An 18,637-nucleotide genomic window follows, 5' to 3' on the forward strand; every position below is an offset into this window, starting at 1 on the left:
TGACTTTCATGGCTAAGGTGGGATTTGAACTTCTACTTTCTAGCCTGGTGCCTTAACCACTAGACCAAACTGAATTATTTTGACAGTGCCAATAAATATATGATGTTCAGTGTTATCACGATTTTGCAGATAGTGAATTGGTACCATATGTATATTCAGACATTAGGAAATAAAAATAATGGACAGCCGTAGACCATCATTTTTCATTTATATGATTGTTGCCCAGACATTATACATAAGAATCTCAAGCACAGAAGGAGAAATCTAAAAGATACTTATTAAATTCAGGGTCTGGAAGGAGCCCTGGGAGAACTATACACTTGATACTATATCACTTACAATATTATCTTCACTGAATGGATGGCATAGCCAGGTTGGCTCTGGAAATAGAAGTCTCCAATTAACTGCTTACTGATTAGATTTTCTACTCTAAATACTGCTTGTTGAAGGAGCAATCAATAGTCATAAAATACCATGATCTGATTTCAGACAATTAGGTGGTACACATTTTATTGGTAGTTCACAAACTGAAAAGCACATTAGAGATTACATTAATGAAAACTCTAATTTTATTACACTATTTGACATGACATGTTATGTACTAAAAATTTGTTACTCTCAAATATTCCTGTTTTAAGGCATCAATTTTACAGTGGAGAAATCTGCAGTGCCAACCATATAGTCCTTACGTGCCCTAAATGAGAAAATAATTATTTTCATTACTATTATTGAAGGAACCAATATTATGCATCAAATCCATCTCACCCCACAGGCATGCAATTTATACATGAAGGAAAAATTCTAAATTTCTTTTGTTAAATAAAATACATTTCTATCGTACAAGATAGACCTCCAATCTGTAGCTTAACTTGATCTCCAACATCTATAACATCTAGGTGCCCAAATGAGGCAGGAAAACAAAGACAAAAGGAGAAACTAGTAATAAGATCCTGTCTATTCTTTTAAATAAGATACATTAAAAGGTAAGCTGTATTGACAACATCCAGCATTTACAAAAGTACATTTAAGGTGGATAAAAGCCTGGTTTTGCTGCCCCTTCATCTAATCAATACATGTAGAATAAATAGTATATAAGAATTAGAATTTATAAAATGATTTAATTTTGTATTAAAGATCCATTATCAGCTCAGTCCGAAATAGTTTTTCTGAATATCGCCAAATTTTGTTACACTGTATGCAGACTTAGGCACACTAAGCACTGATAATCCATCAGTAATCACAATACATTATTTTGTCTGTTTTTTATTTTTATATTTTATTATTACTTTTAATGCTTTTATTTGCAATGCTGGTCTGTGACCATAACAACAATTGATTGACAGTTAAAGACTTAAAACAGGCCAGCACAACATGAAGCCTGCCAATGTTTTCCAACAAAGGAAATTTACAGCCCCTGCTACCATCTCAAAAACATGCTGCTCAGAATGTCCAAGCTTTGTTACTGGTTTGCAAGGCTCCAGTTTTATTAGCCATAGAACAGCTGCTGGCACTCTTAAGCATTCCTTTGTGGCCCACAAGGATTTTTCATTTATCAATGTGGCATTTTCCCATCAACAAATTGGGCATTCCTAATCTACATCAAGATAATAATTTTCTTCCTTTGATTGTCTCACTATTCTCCCGAGTTTTACTTTTCACCTTCAACCATGAAAGTTTGAAGTTTGTGAATCTTGGTTAAAGATTATAGTATAGATATAAAAAGGTAAAGGTTCCCCTCGCACATATGTGCTAGTTGTTCCCGACTCTAGGGGCAGTGCTCATCTCCGTTTCAAAGCCGAAGAGCCAGCGCTGTCCAAAGATGTCTCCATGGTCATGTGGCGGGCATGACTAAATGCCAAAGGCGCACAAAACGCTGTTAAAAGTGGTCCCTATTTTTCTACTTGCATTTTTACATGCTTTTGAACTGGTAGGTTGGCAGAAGCTGGGACAAGTAACGGGAGCTCACTCCGTTATGTAGCGCTAGGGATTCAAACCGCCGAACTGCCAACCTTTCTGATCAACAAGCTCAGTGTCTTAGCCACTGAGCCACTGCATCCCCAATATAGATACAGAGGCATCCTAATTTGTGCTGTAAAAGGAAAGTGAAAATTGTATTTAAACTTTGCATAGCTTATAGAGCAGGAAACACTGCACTGTTACTGGATTCTCCTTTCCCTATTACACTTCTCAAAACTGCTTCATAGAATTAGAGGGCCCTTTGGAGATGTAAGAAAGGATTAGTGGAGCACTCTGCCAAACTGATATAGATTTTGAAGTCTCTTCTCATGATCAAAAGGTTCTAGGCATTTGGAGTGAAGTAAGAGGAGATAAAAAGCTGCTGTTCAGTTTGCGGAGGAGAGGGGGGCACAAGATTCATATACCCATTAATACTTACACTTGTTCTTTAAGAGATTTGAGAAAAGACTCAGATGCTTCCTCTGTTATTTCGTCATCTAAGCTAGCCAAGTAGGAATAGAGAAATTGAAAAGTGACATATGGAATACGGGCTGGTCCACCCTCTGGATCATGCGTCAGAATTTCACATGCATGCTTCATCGAACTGAGCAGGGTCTAAAAAGTGCCAAAACAACAAGCAAACAAGTATACCTTAGAACACAAGGCAAGTACTAAGATTCACTTGTAGCTATTCTAATACTGTATGTAATCAGACTCATAGCGTTTTTCCACAGAAATGCAGAACAAAAGTAAAACGCTACCAGGGCAGCAAATGTGGAAAAGTAGCACAGTTCTTTATAAATATGCACATAATGAAACCTGCATTTATTTCAGTTTTCATCCCAGGTGCATTCACAAAATAAAATAAAATAAATTGCGAAAGTCTATATAAAATACCCAGAAATACCACTTCAAATATTATGCAGTTCTTAGTGAAAAGCATGCAAATCATCCAGAGGTTTTAATGCATGATGATTGCACATATTTAGTGAGGAAACCAGAATGTTGGTAATTTCTCATCATGGTTACAGCAGAAAATGGCACATATAAAACTCCATAGGGGATTTAAGTATTTTTCCTTACCTCTGCATGAGGTTAGTTCTCCATAATTCACCAACAGAAAACATGCTGACACTTAGGAAGGAATTTAGAATGATTCTCTTCCATCAGGCTTTTGGATTTTGATCTCGATCTATTTTATTTTATTGTATTGCTGGCTAGATACATTTATTAATTTTATCCATTTGTTGCAAATAATGTTCTATAGCTTTGTGTTTTAATGGCTATAATCTGTCCATAACTTTATGCTTGGGATGGCAAACAGATCACACAAAACATTTTTAAAATCTCATTTTCAGTCAAAATGAAAATCATAAAATATTTAATACAAAATGCTAGCAAACAGGAATCATTCTGTTTTAACATTATATTATTCATTTATTTTTATTTTAAATTTGTATTCCATCTATCTCACCATCAAGTGATTCTGGGCTGCTTACAATAACATAAATAACAGAATAAAACAATTACTGAATCTGCAGCATGTCACCCAGTGGCCCTATTCAGGATCACCTGATCCTTCAGGTGATCATTTTAGGGGCAGCACAGAATAATTTGTTCAACACCTGATGGACAAAATTTTAATGGTTTTACCAATTTGAATGTTAAGTCACCCAGAGTTGCCACTAGACAGGGTGGATGGCGCATAAATCTAATAAATAAAATAAATTGAATCCATGTCATAAAGGGCTTTAAAGATGAAGACCAATATCTTTTTCATCATTTTCTCTAAAAAGTGGAGATAAGAGTCTGGATGGAAATTGTCCAGGAAGATAAAAGTCTAAAGATGATTTTTAAAGGGATACACCAAGGCCTCCTGAAAAGGTCCCAGGAACATCCCGTTGCAGTGTTGCATTTTTTCACTGCTTAGACACATGGCAGTTCCCATCCTGGAGGTTTTCACCAACTAGGAGGGGCAATGATCTAGATGGCAGATTGTTGTGCTGAGAGCAGAGAATCCTTCCACTTCACCAGATCCAGCAGGACCAAACTGTTCCCAGGTAACTAGGCAAGACACTTGCAGACATCTCCAAGGAACTTGCTCCACACTTATACTCCAACTGGGAATGGAGCCAAGCAATTTTGTCTGCCAGAGGTTCCTTAAATTCCTCCACATGGCCCTGAAGATGAACACCCAAGCCCTCCTTCCCCAGGAGGGACCAGGTGACCCTGACTAGGACCACCAGATGACACTCTGTAGATGCAGTAAGAGCAGAGAAATAATACTGTTACCACTCTTACCACAAGGTAGTCCTTAATAGTAACTCTGATCCATGTCCAGTTGGATTGATGCCTGGTTTTCCTCCAGTGATGCTCTACATTTGTCTTGGTTCTTTTATATTAGTTACCACTAATAAAGTGGGTTTCTATTAAATTCCTCTCAATTGTGAAATTCAAGGAATTTGGATTAATATATTGCAGTTTAGATAATAAAAACCCCTAGTATAGATAGTCCTTGACTTGCAACCATACTGGAGTCTATCTATCACAGTCATAAGCAGTAGTGGGATTCTGCCAGTTCTAGGCGGTTCAGCCGAACCGTTTGTTAAATTGCTGGCTCGCCCCGCCCCTTAAGTTAAGTTGTGGTTTGGAGGAATATATGGGAGAAATTATTTGGTTTATTATTATTGGTAAATATAATTGATTTGTAAGAAATTGTATTGCATGGAAATAATTGGAATATTCATGTTCATATTAATATACAAAAAAGATAGTTATATAACTAATTGATTTATATTAAAATGTTGAATTTATATTAAACAACTGTAATATTACATAATTAACCAATGTGAGGATGGATATAAAAATAGATGACAATGAGAAGGGGTATAATATAGAAGAGAAGAGAAAAATTGAATTTGATTAAGATTAGAGATGAGGATGAAGGGTAATATTGGTTTTTTTAAAAAATAGATGAGGAATAAATATGGCAAAAAGGAAATATAGAAATTGTAAATTTAATTGAAATGATTAAACACTGTTTAAATTTGTGAACCGGCCAAATACTCTGTTCAAAGAAAATAAATTGTATGTTTGTTTGTGTGTTTCTAATTATTGCTATTTATTTATATTTGTTCTCTTTTATTCTTTAAAGTTTAACAATTCATTCTTTATCTTAATATCTTTATATTTCTTTGGGGTTGCCTTCCTTCCATTTCATCTTTTTTACTGTACAGCAATCTTTCTCCTCAAACCTACCACCTCTCTCTTTTCTTTCCTTCTTACTTTTTTTCCCACCCCCCGCTTCTTCTCCTCCCTACTTCTTCTTCCTTTCTCCTTCTCCTCCTCTCTTCCTCCCTCTCTTACCCTCACTCCTACTCTAATTTTCCTTCCCTTCCTTCCTCCCTTCTCTTCCTTCCCTCTCTCTCCTTCTTTCGTCCATCTCTCTTCTCCTTCCTTCATCCCTCTCTATTGCTGTATCCTTTTGTGCATATGGATTACTCAGAGGGCTGAAAAAGTTATTTTTGACTGGTCCTCGCACTTTTGACCAGTCCTTGAACTTACGACTGTCCTCACATTTTACGTTTTGCGCCCTATCTTGTCACCGTGGTGAAGAGAAGTAGTGGTGAAATGACTGACACGGTTGTTAAGAATGTCGCAAAGGGCATAAATGTGAGGATAGTCATAAGTGCGAGGACCAGTCAGAAATGACTTTTTTCAGCCCTCTGAGTAGTCCCTATGCACATAGCCACGCCCACCCAGTCACATGACCAGCTAGCCATGCCCACCCAGTCACATGACCAGCTAGCCACACCCACCCAGTCACATGACCAAGCCACCCCCCCAACTAAGCCACGCCCACTGAACCGGTTGTTAAAAAAATTGAATCCCACCACTGGTCATAAATCATGATGGGCTAAAATGAGTTGGTCATGTGACTGAATCAATTTCACAACCTTTTTTGCGGTGGTTAAGTGAATGCTATGGTTAAGTGAATATCACAGTTATTAAGTGAATCAATAGTTCACTATGGCTGTAGTTTGAACTACAAAACTCGTAAAATGTGGTCATGTGACTGCAGGACACTGCAAAGAGCGTAAATGAAGCTGTGCTGCCGAGCTCCCAAAGTTCAGTCATGTGACCTGGGAGAGGTTTCCATTGTAACTTTGAATCAGGGTTGTAAGTAACCCCAAGATAGGTCCATCAAAACTTTGAACAGTTGCTAAATGTGATTTTCAAATAGAAACAAAATTAAATATATTCTCTTCTTTGAATAAAGGAATCAATTTAACCATCTCTGCTTTAGTTGCAATATGCTTCCGGATTTTGTACTTGCAATAAAAAAAAATGAAATTGATTTTGTTTTTGCTGATTAGATAGATTTGTTGTTATAAAAATGGTTAGCATGTACTATTGTGTAAAAATAAAAAGTTGACGTAATGTTATTATCTTCTACTGTGCTAAAGAGAATTGGAAGTCAATGATGTTTACTTTCTTTTTCCTTCTCTACCCCATATTACCAATAAAAATGTGACAAAAAAGAATAGTCATTAAATGGAACTGGTACTCTGAAGAACGAAAATTTAAATGATGAAATAATTCTGAATCTTTAAGTGCATTTTCCTGTTTTTTAAAAAGTAGATTTATCAAAACAAAGGATTAAATAAATTTAAAACTTTTTAAAAATCATATCTATATGTGTATGTGTGTTTGCATACACCCAAATGTCCATAATGCACATGATTTTCTACGTTTTAAATTATGCAAATGGTGAATTCGATCTAATTAATATTGTATATGTTTCATGGGTCCTATCTTCTGAACCTCAAACTGTTTTTTAAAAAAATTCTCGTAGTTATCTCTTCCTTATACATTTAACCAAAATTAAAAATAAAAAATTATCTTTAAACATCTCTACTATTCATTTCAGAACAACAACAATTCTATACAAGAAAGACTTTTATATCTTACGTACCCCACCAAGAGCACTACAGCCAAGGGCAAAAAATTTCATCCATTCTACTCCATCTTCAAAGGTATCTAATTGAAGAAGATTGCGTAATTGTTCTACTGGTAAGCACAAAGTCTTCCACTTTTTATGGAGATCTATTAAATCCACAGTCTTCTTTTGAGACAACTGTAAAAGCATATACATCATAAAGAAAATATAGGAAAACAAAATTAACTGTTAATTAGCTAGTTCAAAAACTAGTTGCTATCAGGCAGACATGACTGTGTGCCTCCTGGTCACGAACAACCGTGACCCATATGGAAATTGGTAGCACAGTGGACTAAAGCACTGTTATTAACATCTGCTGCTTGCAATTACTGCAAGTTCAAATCTCACCAGGCTCAAGGTTGACTCAGCCTTCCATCCTTTCAAAGGTAGGTTAAATGAGGACCCAGTTTGTGGGGGTAATAAGCTGACTTTGTATAAATATACAAAAGTATGAAAGCTATTGCTTAACGCATTGTAAGCCGCCCTGAGTCTCCGGAGAAGGGCGGCATATAAATTAACGCAAAAAAAATAATAATTGCCAAATAGACTGTGCGCCAGGGTAGTAAGATCAAAGGACAATCTTAAGAAAATGGGACTTTCCTACAGAAGATACTCTGTGTGAACGTGGGGAAGAACAATCTATCTCGCATATACTACGGTGCATACAAGCCATTCAACATGTATGGAGGAAGACCTCATTTGGCAAGAGAAAATGCTGTCAATGTGACCTGATATAGGTGAATGTCATTTAGTTTTAATCCCATTTATTTTACATACTTTTTAACATGTGCTATATTTCTTTGATTATTTTATATTTATTTTACTTGCTCAGTGTTGAATGTTATATGTCTATAATTTGAAGGTGCTTTTGCACGGATAAAGAAAAGCTAGTCCAAAGAAAAATCATTTTAGATAGTACAGATCATTTAAAAATCTAGTGTTATTGTAGATTTCAGCTGTTTAAAAAATATTTTACCTGTTTATGCAAAACTTTAAGGAGGCCAGGGGTCAAACCAGTATCATTTTTCTGTGTAGCAACTGGCATTTCAACACGGTCTTTCACAGGAAGAGGCTCTCCTCTTGACAAAGCATAGAAGTACCTATCATAGTGCCATACCAAATACCGAAAGACAGTTCAAGTTAAAAACATGATGCTTAATGTATAAAGTTTTCAAAATCAATACCACAGCTTACACTAAGTGGGAAAAAGTGTATTTTCGTTTACTCCCTTCAGCTAGGGTGTGACAGGGATTGATCAACTCTTGCTCTCTCAAACAGCTTTCTGTTTAAGTGGATATATTTCCAAATAAAATAAAATAATGCAGCTATCACCATTTCTAGGAATACCTCTGCGGGCTTAAAAGCATTTTAGAACACTCAGTGTATCAGGCTTTTAAAAATAATTTTAAAGATCTAAGCATATTTTAAAAGTCAGGTGAGACAGGAGGCTAGGTGGGCACCTAAACAGCTATCTGTGAACAGACTAATGATATTGGATGTCTGTGGTGCTTTGTGAACAGTGACATAATTACTCTGAGCACAAATATATTTCTAAATGTGTGTGTGTGAAGTCTTCTTAATCAAGACACTTTACTTTGGTTTTCTATTTACCCATAAGACCATTGGAGAACATCACGGGGTTGGGTCCTGATAGCTGCTTTGGTAAATTGTTTCATAATATCTGGCAGTTCAGGTGGAACATGAATCTGCTGTGCACAGAACATAACATCTGGAACAGGCATGGTTATTCAAGGTCCCAAACTAGAATCCTATGAAAATTAAAACGAAACTGTTCATTAATTAATGTATTCTAAAATAAACTCGAGATGTACAAAGGTATAATATATGTTAATATTCTTTAGCACATACACTTCACTTTTCATATTATAACAGCTTATTTTGAAAACAAGCATAGGCAGCACCTATTTATAACTGAAATATGGTTTACATACGAACATAATTTTAAAAAGTCTTCTGATGATAGATTTGGTAGCCAACAAATAGTGATAGCAAAAACAATCCCAACTCATTTTCTGGTACAAAATTAACAACTATATTAGGCTACATCCAAATTATGAAAGCAAACATTTGCTTGCATCAAGGTATTGTTCCCACGCTTTTAGCCATTTGCACATATTACAAATATTTTCCAGAGCAATCTTTCCAACTTTCAGATTATGGGATGGGAGGGGAAAAATAAATATAATCCACTATAAATAGGTGATACATGCTTTGGTGAATTAGAATATCACTTCATAATTTGAGAGTGGACTCCCACATGCACTTGTTGCTCTGCCACAAATTATTTTGTATGTGTTCTAGTTCCTTTAGTCTATCTTCCCATACCTGGCACTGATTACTCTCTTCTTGTTAAAAACCAGGATTCTGGTAGAACTTGTCCAGACTAACAAATTATATTAAAATGCACAATGTTTTGTATGCCTCACTTCATTAGAAACAACTTATTCCTGCTAAGGGCTATACACTCTCACTTCACTGTTGCTTAAATCTTAAAACCCTCTGGTGAGTAGCCAAACCTAAGTGCAACATGGTCCAGAATTCCCTACAGGAATTCATCAATCTGAGATCTTTCATTAGTAAGATGAGATTGCCATACATCAGTAGATACCTGCACCACCTAAGCTACACTGTTTGTTTGTTTTTTGTCATTTTTGTGATCTTTTCTGAAGCAACCAGCAGTTACAGTATTGTGTACAGTACTCAAAAAAATCTGCATGTTTATCTCTGTTCCATGTAAGTCAAACTCTCTCCCATTTGTTTTTCCTTACCACTATAAAATGTACCTTGAAAATAAATAAAACCTGGGAATGACGACTGCAATGATTTCTGATAAATCAGGTTTTAGATATGTATTTCATGAAATCAGAATTCTTATATTAGAATAAACATAGATTTAGGTTCTGCATATTAATCAAATGATTCTCAGGGCATTTAACAAGAAATATATTGTTCTTAACAATACTGTTTTCCAGGAATAATATCCAGAGCCAGAAATTAACATTTTTCTCTTCTGAGGAGTCCTTGGTGCTCTCTGAGCTTCATTGTTTTCTTGCAGACATTTCTTGCATTAGCACTGATGATGTTACCTAGTTTGGATAATGAAACGTCTGCAAGAAAACAAAGGTGCTCAGAGAGCACCACAGGACTCCTCAGGTACAAATTTCTTTTATTGATTTTTCTCTTCTAATATACAATCCAAGTATCTACTAGACTACAGTGTGTTACATACTGCTATTAGTTTAATGCAAAAGTGCAGAACATAACACTCAGCAGAATAATTTCAATATACAAAGTACTAAAACTACAATTAAGTGTTCGTAGCAGCCTTCCACATCATCTTTGGCCTAGGATATGCACTTTCTCTAAGGTGAATGGGATGAGATTGATAGTCTAACATGGTTCTTAAATATTTTGGTCTCAGGACTCCTTCATATTCTTAAAAATGTTTGAGGATCCCAAACAGCTTGGGTTTATGTGGATTTCTCAGGGATCCCCAGAGGTCCCCAGACCACACTTTGACCACACATTGATCTAACATATCTAGGTTAGAGAAAAAAATTAGTTATAGAACCTGGTTTATAGAAAATGCATTTTCTGGGACATTATGTGTGAGGAAAAGAAGCACTGTAGCCAAATAAGATGATTTGGAGGACAATTACAAAAATACAAAAGGCCTTATAGGGCTCCTTCTTGTGAAGAAGGACCTGTATTTACATATAGACATTTGTAAATCCCACTCTCTTAAGCAATTGTTTTATTAAATACTGATGCATCCAGATATTTTTAAATTATAGTCATAAATGTCTATTAGGCTTCTATTTTTTGGTACTGCTCATCTATTTAAAACACTGCTAGCCTAAGGCTCCCTTTTGTCTTTTCGGTGAATAAGATTAAGACACGAAGTCCAGCCTTGATTGCAATTACTGCTTAGGTTCTTTTAAATATATATTTTACAGTCTGCCTTGTAATCCATACAGTATTCATAACTCATTGTGGGGGTAGCAAGTGTAATTCTGCTTCTCAGATTTGTATTCAACAAATGCGTTTTCAGCTGATCGCTTGATGTAACTAGCAGTAAATATTCTGGCTGGACTGGAGTGAGGGAGTCTAGAGTTTAAAAATCCTCTCAGGTAGGAAGGTAACTTTTAGGGGGGAGGGGTGTCAGTCATCCATACGTATATACACCTCCTCTCTCTAGTTGCAACCTATCTCAGGATTGTTATTCAAATAAAATACGATGCTAGAAGCGGGACATCATAAAAAGCTATCCTAAGCTCTCTGTAGAAAGGGGAGCATAAACGTACAGTACCGCAAATGAAGCAGTATCCCCAGCTAATACCCCACCCCACGCTTGAAACGGGAGCTTCGTCCCCTTCCTCCGGCTCAAGTGGCTCTTCTGCTCTAACGGCTAGTTGGTGTTCAGCGGCAAGAAGCTACGGAAAGGACAACTGGTGGAGGCACCGCCACGCCAAGGCTTCGTTTCTCGGCTGCCTCTCGAAAGGTCTGAGCTAGTTAGGTTTCCATGGCAGCGCGCGCGTCTCTGTCTCGTAGCAACGTCGGAAAGGATCGAGAATTGACAACCAAGAGCCGCCGTTGGTCATCCTATTCCGCCGAATCTCTATGGTAAATTCTCTTTTCCCACCTCCCGCACTGGAATTTACAACAGCTCTCGTACTCTTTAGTTTCCTGCGGCCAGCGTACTTTACGCACCCATCTGAGTTAACGTGAGGCCGCGCGACCCTTGATGACGTAGCGTAGGCTGAATACGTCGCGCCCTCGAGCAAGCGCCGTTAATATCGCACAGCGCTGCCTTCGAAACTTCTCAATATTTGAGGAGCTTGTTAAAAATTTGCTCTGGGATAAACTTTAAACCGCACTTTAAAATGCTGCTTAATTTTTAATCTTAAAAAGGAGAGTGTAGATAGAAGTAATATACACGGTAATTTTTTCAAAAGGAGCCATAGAACACTTTTAAATATTACTTTTATTATTAAAAGTTTAAAAGTATTTATGCCAAAGATTATACAGCAACATATGGATACCAGATGTTGGATATTCTCTTTGGTTAAATAAAGGGCCACAACGCAACACAGTTCAGAAAAATATTTTTCTACTGGAAGTTAGAAAGCATGCCACTTAGTTTAATTCTCTGAAATGCTCATAGAAGTAAATTGTACAGGAGATATTTTTCTCCTTCAATTAAAAAAAAAAACCACCTCCATATGGAAAAAGGGATGCACCTGTATATATGTCTTCTCTTAACAAACAGCAAAGCCTACCTGAAAGGGAGATGTGCCTGTATTAAAACACCCACTTCCAGACCTACAAGGAACTAGAAAAGGATTAGAACTGTGCAATACTTGTTAAACTGCGGGCCAAATACTTATGTACCATAGCTACAGAAACTTAATATTCTACTGGAGCAATAAATACTTTTAAGAAATCAAATTGATTACAAATGAAACAAAGTGTTAAGCACAATTGCTAATTTCCAGCAACTTTGGATAGATAACAGATTTTCTAATAATATTTTCCTTTGGCAGATTTAAACACGTTTTGCAATTTACCGGTAATCACAGCAGGCAGAATCAATGTTTGGCATTGGTAGGATTTGTATGTAAAAGCAAAAAAGGCACAAAAGTATATACATAAAAATATAAAAAATAATGAAGTGAACTGGAACAAAATGCCTCTGTATGTTACATAGAAATGCCAGTTTGTATCACTGAAATAGAATACAGTATACAATTCATCTTTTGGGCAAACCAGGACATGTTAAACATTTTGTACATTATTTTAAGTCAACAAATACACTTGAAGATGATCAGATATAAAAGAAATGTTGTAAGGCAAACTATTTATAATTACTGTTAAATAGTAGCAAAAAGAAAACAAGTACCAATACTTTTCTTAACAAATTTTAATAATCATTGAACATCAGGTTGTCTGGGATAAAAACACGAATTACAAGTTACCGCATTTCTGCAAAATGCTACAGGAAGAAGCACAGCATTGCTGGCAATATCCTAAAGGAAAGACTGGATTACTTTGTCTTTTTTAAAAAACAAAGATGTCAAGAACTAATTTTGTGCAACTGAAAGTTTGTCGCTAGAATGCTGTAATTGTGGGCAAACTATGCTCTTGCACAAAATACTGAAATTGTAGTATTTGCATTTCCAAAAGAAATAGATACAAAAATTCACAAGTAAGATCTGTCTAAAGTACAGACAGTTAAAAGCAAGTGGGGGATTTTGGCTATCTTCTCATTACTATGTTTTTTAATGAGAGCAATGTCAAAAAAATTTAACAGCATCAAAATAAAAAAAAACAATCCTTGTATTACTCAAAATGCCAAAATTGAGGTAATGCTCAAATTGTCAGTAATGGAAAAAGAGCACAACCCCATTTCTACTGTATTTTAGCAGTGTGCATAAATTATTGGAAATCTAGACTCCAAATCTTCACCCCCATCCTAAAATCATAGAACCCAAATAACTCTTTTCAGTACAAAAACATGCTGAAGACAGCAAGCTATTTGATAACATAATTTAACTACATTATATTCAGGGGTGCAGTCCTGAGTGGTAACACAACTGCATAGCATTTTCTGAATACAATAAATCTAAAAACTTTTCGCCATTTTTGAATAGGATATTGCATTTTCAAGCACATAAAGAAATTGAAAGGTTTCATATTTCACCTTGTGTTTCAGAAGTAACGACATTAAAATATATTATTATTACCTGCAGAAAAGAATTATACATATAAAAATAACTTGACTTGGGGGATACTTTTGGTACAATTATTGTAAAAATCAACTGATTCTTTAATGTTTCTGTTTCTTGTTCTAGCTGTTAATACTATAGTATTTAGATTCCCTCCCATATACACAAATTCATAAATCCTTCAGAATTAATTGCCATGCAGAATGCTGACCATTTCTAAAATTACAGATACTCATTTTTAATAAAAGAGAATATGAGCTCCATGGTATGCTTTGTGATTTTGGTTGTAATAAAGTTCTAGCAATTCAGAAAAGTGTTGCATTTTTTATCATTTACTTTTCTGTATTTGGTAAATAAGCCAGATAGCCGTTTCTCCTATACTCCAATGTAAATAAATCTTTGCACATTTCAATTCATAACACAGGAAATATTGGCATACACAATGGAAATAAATTCTTACACAAACCTCTCAATTTAGGTATTTTATGCCATTTCTTGTAATGAATTTTAAGTGCATAAAATTTCATTAAAATTCTGTCTTCCAGTTCCAAAAAATTAATGCTTCACAACCAAGCGATTAAAATTGTCTGAAGGAGAAAATTTGTCCTGATCCATTCTACTGTACAATATTACAAAGGAAATCACATGAAAAAAAAATAATCAGGCAATAGAAAATGTACAACAGCTTTGATGTTATACAGAAGTATTTTTTAAAAAATCAAATGAAATTCATGTTTTCTTATCACAGCCACTTCACTGTTGACTGTAATGGTTATTTCATTTTCATATCCTTGATAAGCTAGCCATTGCTATAAAAATGCAATTGATTCTTTTGAAATATATATCTTGCCTACAGCAATATTGTTTTGTGGCACATATGTCAACAGAACAGCAATCCAAAATAAAGTGACAACTAGATTTAATAAATTAATATTCTTTAAAGATGTACAATGAACATTCATTTTTAATCCAAGGTTTTAGGGTATTGGGATATTGCTATTTACACATTTACAGATCTCAGTACTGGTAAATTCAGAAATTGCAGACAGTACACAGCCTTAACTGCTATCTGAATGCCATGAGAAAAGAAACCAAAATTAAAATATAAAACCCCAGCTGAGAAAATAGTTTGGAAATACCCAAATAATAATGACCAGTCTATGACAAAGAACACAAAGGCAAAGGAAGATCAAGTAATTCCATGTGACCATTTCTATTCTTGTGAAGACTGAGGAGGTGACGGTGATGTCCCTGGTTTCCCAGTTTTTCGTTCATAATTCACAAGTCGTTGCCCAACAAGATATCTAGGATTTAAAAGAGGGGTTTTTTTTAAAAAAAAAAACAGTATTCATTTCAGTTTGGTTCTGAAATGAAACACTAACTGAAGGAACATTTCTTCACAAAAGATACAATTTCACTGAAGTTTTTAAAAAAGAAACTTCCATTGTTTTCAAGGGATACAGGAAGGCAGCATTACTATTGTAATGTAGTCAAAACACAATAAACACAAATTCTATCACTGCACAATTTCAGGTGCTTATGAGTGATACTATGAATATCAAAAATTCTGTCCATAGTTCCCAAGTATTCCAGCTTCCTAAATATTTAGGAGATTGTCACTATACTCTGGCATTAATAAATCTTGACTAGGATACTTACTTATCATTTTTAATATGCTCATAAAGGCGCTTGAACTGACGGACCTGAAAGGATAAGATTCCCATCAAAACTACTACCATGAGTAGAAAAGGATAAATCCGTCGTTGTACTAAATTTTGCATCTCAGGAGTGACACCTGTAAATAGTAATAGAAAAACAATGAAACTAAAAATTTGATTAATGCAAATTCTAAACGTTTCTATTACCAATGTGAAATTTTAATGTTAATTAAGTTACCTTTTCATTTGTAATATAACTATAAATATAAACAATTATAAAAATATTACATTTCAACTAATGCATTCTTTTAAAATAAAGGTTGTATGTTTATCTTTGTTAATGCCATTTACATATTTTGAAAAAGCAGTTAATATCTGTGGCATATTCTCAAAAATAAGAAATTGTAGTTAACTGAAAAACCCAACAGCTCAACAACTAGTCTTTTTTCTATTCATTCAAAATTGATTCTCTACTATTTCTTCCTTACTATGCATTCTTGGTAGTAACACCAGGAGCTTTGTGTAAGATCCCATTTGCCTGCTGAGATCCAAAAAGGCAAACAATACCATTTGCCTTCTTTATATGAAATTACTTAAAAGTTTTTATTCCAAATGCTAATTCTGATTAGTAACAACAATAAGGTTATCAGGAATTGACAACTGGCATATATGCCTAATGAAAACTTTAAGGGGAGGGTCACATATATAGGATCCATAGGTCAATCTGCTTTCCATACTGGTATATCAGCTACATTCTAGACTGGTAGTAGTGAACAAGTGAAGCAGGCTGTACTATTCACTGATGCCAGCTATGCTTCCACTCTTCAACTTCCCAAAGGAAATTCAGCAGGTTCTTGGTCACCTGCTGGCCAAATTCATAGAAATTAGAACTAATAAAACTATGGCTTATTTGAACCCTATTTTATATTGAATTTCATATTCATTCGTCCCAAACTTGCTCCAGATTCAGAAAACACTTGCAAACATGACAGGAGCACAAAGTACTTTTCTATGTTCTATGAACTCTCATTTCAATAATCTACTTAAATCAACAGATGAAAAATAACTTATGTGATTATTTTGGGAATGGTACAGATATGTTTATGTTTTGATTACTGAACTTATACTACTCTGTAATAATTTTGATTATAATGCAAATATGACTCCGATATAGCATCAGTTTTTATAGCTTTAATTTCTTGAATATACTTTTTGAGTTTTTAAGCTAAACATAAAATACAATAAGTATATTGAAACTATTGATTAATGTGTTAGAAAGATATGGATATAGTTGATGTATCATTCATATAAATTGCACTATATGAAGATTTGATATTTTTATATAATAATGATGATAATATATTTCCACTGTAAATCTTAACTGAATGTATCGTCCAAGTATGAAATCTGCATTGCCATTTGCACTTACCTAACAAAGGTGTAACGCCAGAAGCTACAATATAAGGTACACAAAGAGAAAGCAGTAAAACTGAAATAACAGGTGCTGCAAGCTTTTGTATTATAAAGTGTAAGTCAATATTTCGAATTCCATTTGCATAAACCTGAAATATAAGATTAAAGATATATGAATAATGATTGCCCAGCAAGATTATATTTAGTGCAAAGCTTATATTCATAACTAGAAGACACTGTCAACGTAAACACAGAGATGAGAGGTACATTTTATTTTTAGTTATATTGATTTTGGCCTCCAAATTCAGGGAATATATCTGATACACAGGGACAACTCAAGGTGGGTAGGACCAAACAAACTGGTGGTAGGAAATTCAAGGATGCAAAATGGATTTAATTTTATCTTTCTAGCACCTAAAGTTACCTAGTTGGTCAGCAAACTTAAATGGCATGATCTGGGGATACTCTGCAACTACATAATAGTTTGAGGGGTAACAAATTATACACCACTGTTTTTTAAAAAATACTTATTTTTTTCTTTCCTAGGGTTCCTATCAGAACTCTAAAATGGGCTGAGAAATAATGACTGTGATAAGCTTCCCAGAATGAGGGAAATATTTCACTGACTGAAAGACACCTAAACAAGGCCATAGTAATCATGAACGAAGTTAAGGAAATGAATGATTACCATTTAGTTGATTTGCAAACAGAATACTAAAGTAAGTGATTCTTCCTCACTAAAGCACATATATGCCTGGGAGATTAGAGCTATGTGAAAATTGACCCATATGGAGGGACTAATTGTTAAGATGTTCTTCAGACCCTCCTTTACTGAATGGGAAGCCTCTGCTAGATTCCATTGTTTTCCATGAATAGGGGAAAAAAAATTCTGTTTACAAAATACAAATCTGTATCCAGGCCATATAATCGAAGTTAATTTAGCTACTAATATACTAATGCTCAATTCAAAATGGACCACTTTGTCTTATATACATGAACATTCTAATAAAACAGACTATTTTCTCAAAATTGTTGTCTTTGATGTAATAGGCCGAGTGACTGATTTTCATCCACAGAACAGTACAGGTAGTTCTTGACCTTACAACCACAATTGAACTCAACATTTCTGTTGCCAAGTAAGACATTTGTTAAGTGAGCTTTGCCCTATTTTGCAACCTTTCTTGGCACAATTGTTAAGTGAATCAATGCAGTTGTTAAGTTAGTAATTCAGTTGTTAAGTGAATCTGGCTTCCCCATTGACTTTGCTTGTCAAAGGTTACCAAAGGTGACCCTGAGACACTGCAAATGTCATAAATAAGAGTCTGTTCTCAAGCGTCTTAATTTTGATCACGTGACCATGGGGATGCTGCAACAGTCATAAGTGTGAAAAACAGTCTTGCCCCTTTTTTCAGTGTCACTGTAACTTTGAACGATCACTAAATGAACTGTTGTAAATGGAGGACTACATGTATTTTCTCCTTTCCTTTTTTTTTCCAGGATATTACATGATCTTCCAAATTGGCTCTGGAGCAGAATTCACGGATGTGCAAGAGAAAAAGATTGCCCCCACTCAGTTTTCTGAGAAAAGCAATTCCAGCTAAAAAGAAATGCCATTAATTATATCATACATTGATATATTCCATCAATATTCTGGTCACTAAATCAAACAAGTTAAATATTTCTGACCTGTTCAATGACTGTTTTCAGCCACCATTGTGGCCCCATTAAAGTTATGGCAGCAATTATTTTAGCATGCAGAACACCAAGGGCCCAGTCCTATTTAAACAAAAGCAATTATTGTAGTTATTATTTCAATACAGAGCATTTTCTCAGTCTAATTAAGACTTAGTAAAATTAGGAAACAG

At 34.9% G+C, this 18,637-nt stretch overlaps 2 protein-coding genes across 4 annotated transcripts in view; both read right to left on the reverse strand.

The window, feature by feature from the left end:
• Positions 1-529: 529 nt before the first annotated feature.
• Positions 530-11,372, reverse strand: ROPN1L (rhophilin associated tail protein 1 like). Its single transcript, XM_070942598.1, has 6 exons — positions 11,286-11,372; positions 8,567-8,724; positions 7,932-8,055; positions 6,932-7,093; positions 2,396-2,571; positions 530-694 (listed from the first exon to the last, which is right to left on the reverse strand). Exons 2-6 carry the CDS (start codon positions 8,695-8,697, stop codon positions 634-636), a joined length of 654 nt encoding a protein of 217 aa, XP_070798699.1. The 5' UTR covers positions 8,698-8,724; positions 11,286-11,372; the 3' UTR covers positions 530-633.
• A 1,506-nt stretch (positions 11,373-12,878) lies between these two features.
• MARCHF6 (membrane associated ring-CH-type finger 6) overlaps positions 12,879-18,637 on the reverse strand; it is a 52,480-nt gene continuing 46,721 nt past the window's right edge. For all 3 annotated transcript variants that reach the window (XM_070940774.1, XM_070940773.1, XM_070940775.1), the window contains exons 23-26: positions 18,459-18,548; positions 16,789-16,921; positions 15,361-15,496; positions 12,879-15,005 (exon numbers count right to left, since the gene is read on the reverse strand). In XM_070940774.1, the coding sequence (XP_070796875.1) occupies positions 14,915-15,005; positions 15,361-15,496; positions 16,789-16,921; positions 18,459-18,548 (450 nt within the window). In that variant the 3' untranslated portion in view covers positions 12,879-14,914. The remainder of the gene's footprint in view (positions 15,006-15,360; positions 15,497-16,788; positions 16,922-18,458; positions 18,549-18,637) is intronic.

The sequence above is a fragment of the Pituophis catenifer genome, unplaced genomic scaffold, assembly GCF_029215685.1.
Source record: "Pituophis catenifer annectens isolate HBS135680 unplaced genomic scaffold, rPitCat1.0.hap2 SCAF_3, whole genome shotgun sequence".
Classification (NCBI taxonomy): domain Eukaryota; kingdom Metazoa; phylum Chordata; class Lepidosauria; order Squamata; family Colubridae; genus Pituophis; species Pituophis catenifer.

What these genes read in the sequence shown, in the direction of transcription:
- ROPN1L (XM_070942598.1), bottom strand. Translation starts at nt 8,697, where the DNA reads ATGCCTGTTCCAGATGTTATGTTCTGTGCACAGCAGATTCATGTTCCA. An exon ending in GTTCTCCAATGGTCTTATGG is followed by an intron (nt 8,056 to 8,566) that starts GTAAATAGAAAA and finishes GCACTATGATAG; the next exon opens with GTACTTCTATGCTTTGTCAA. An exon ending in TTAAAGTTTTGCATAAACAG is followed by an intron (nt 7,094 to 7,931) that starts GTAAAATATTTT and finishes ATGCTTTTACAG; the next exon opens with TTGTCTCAAAAGAAGACTGT.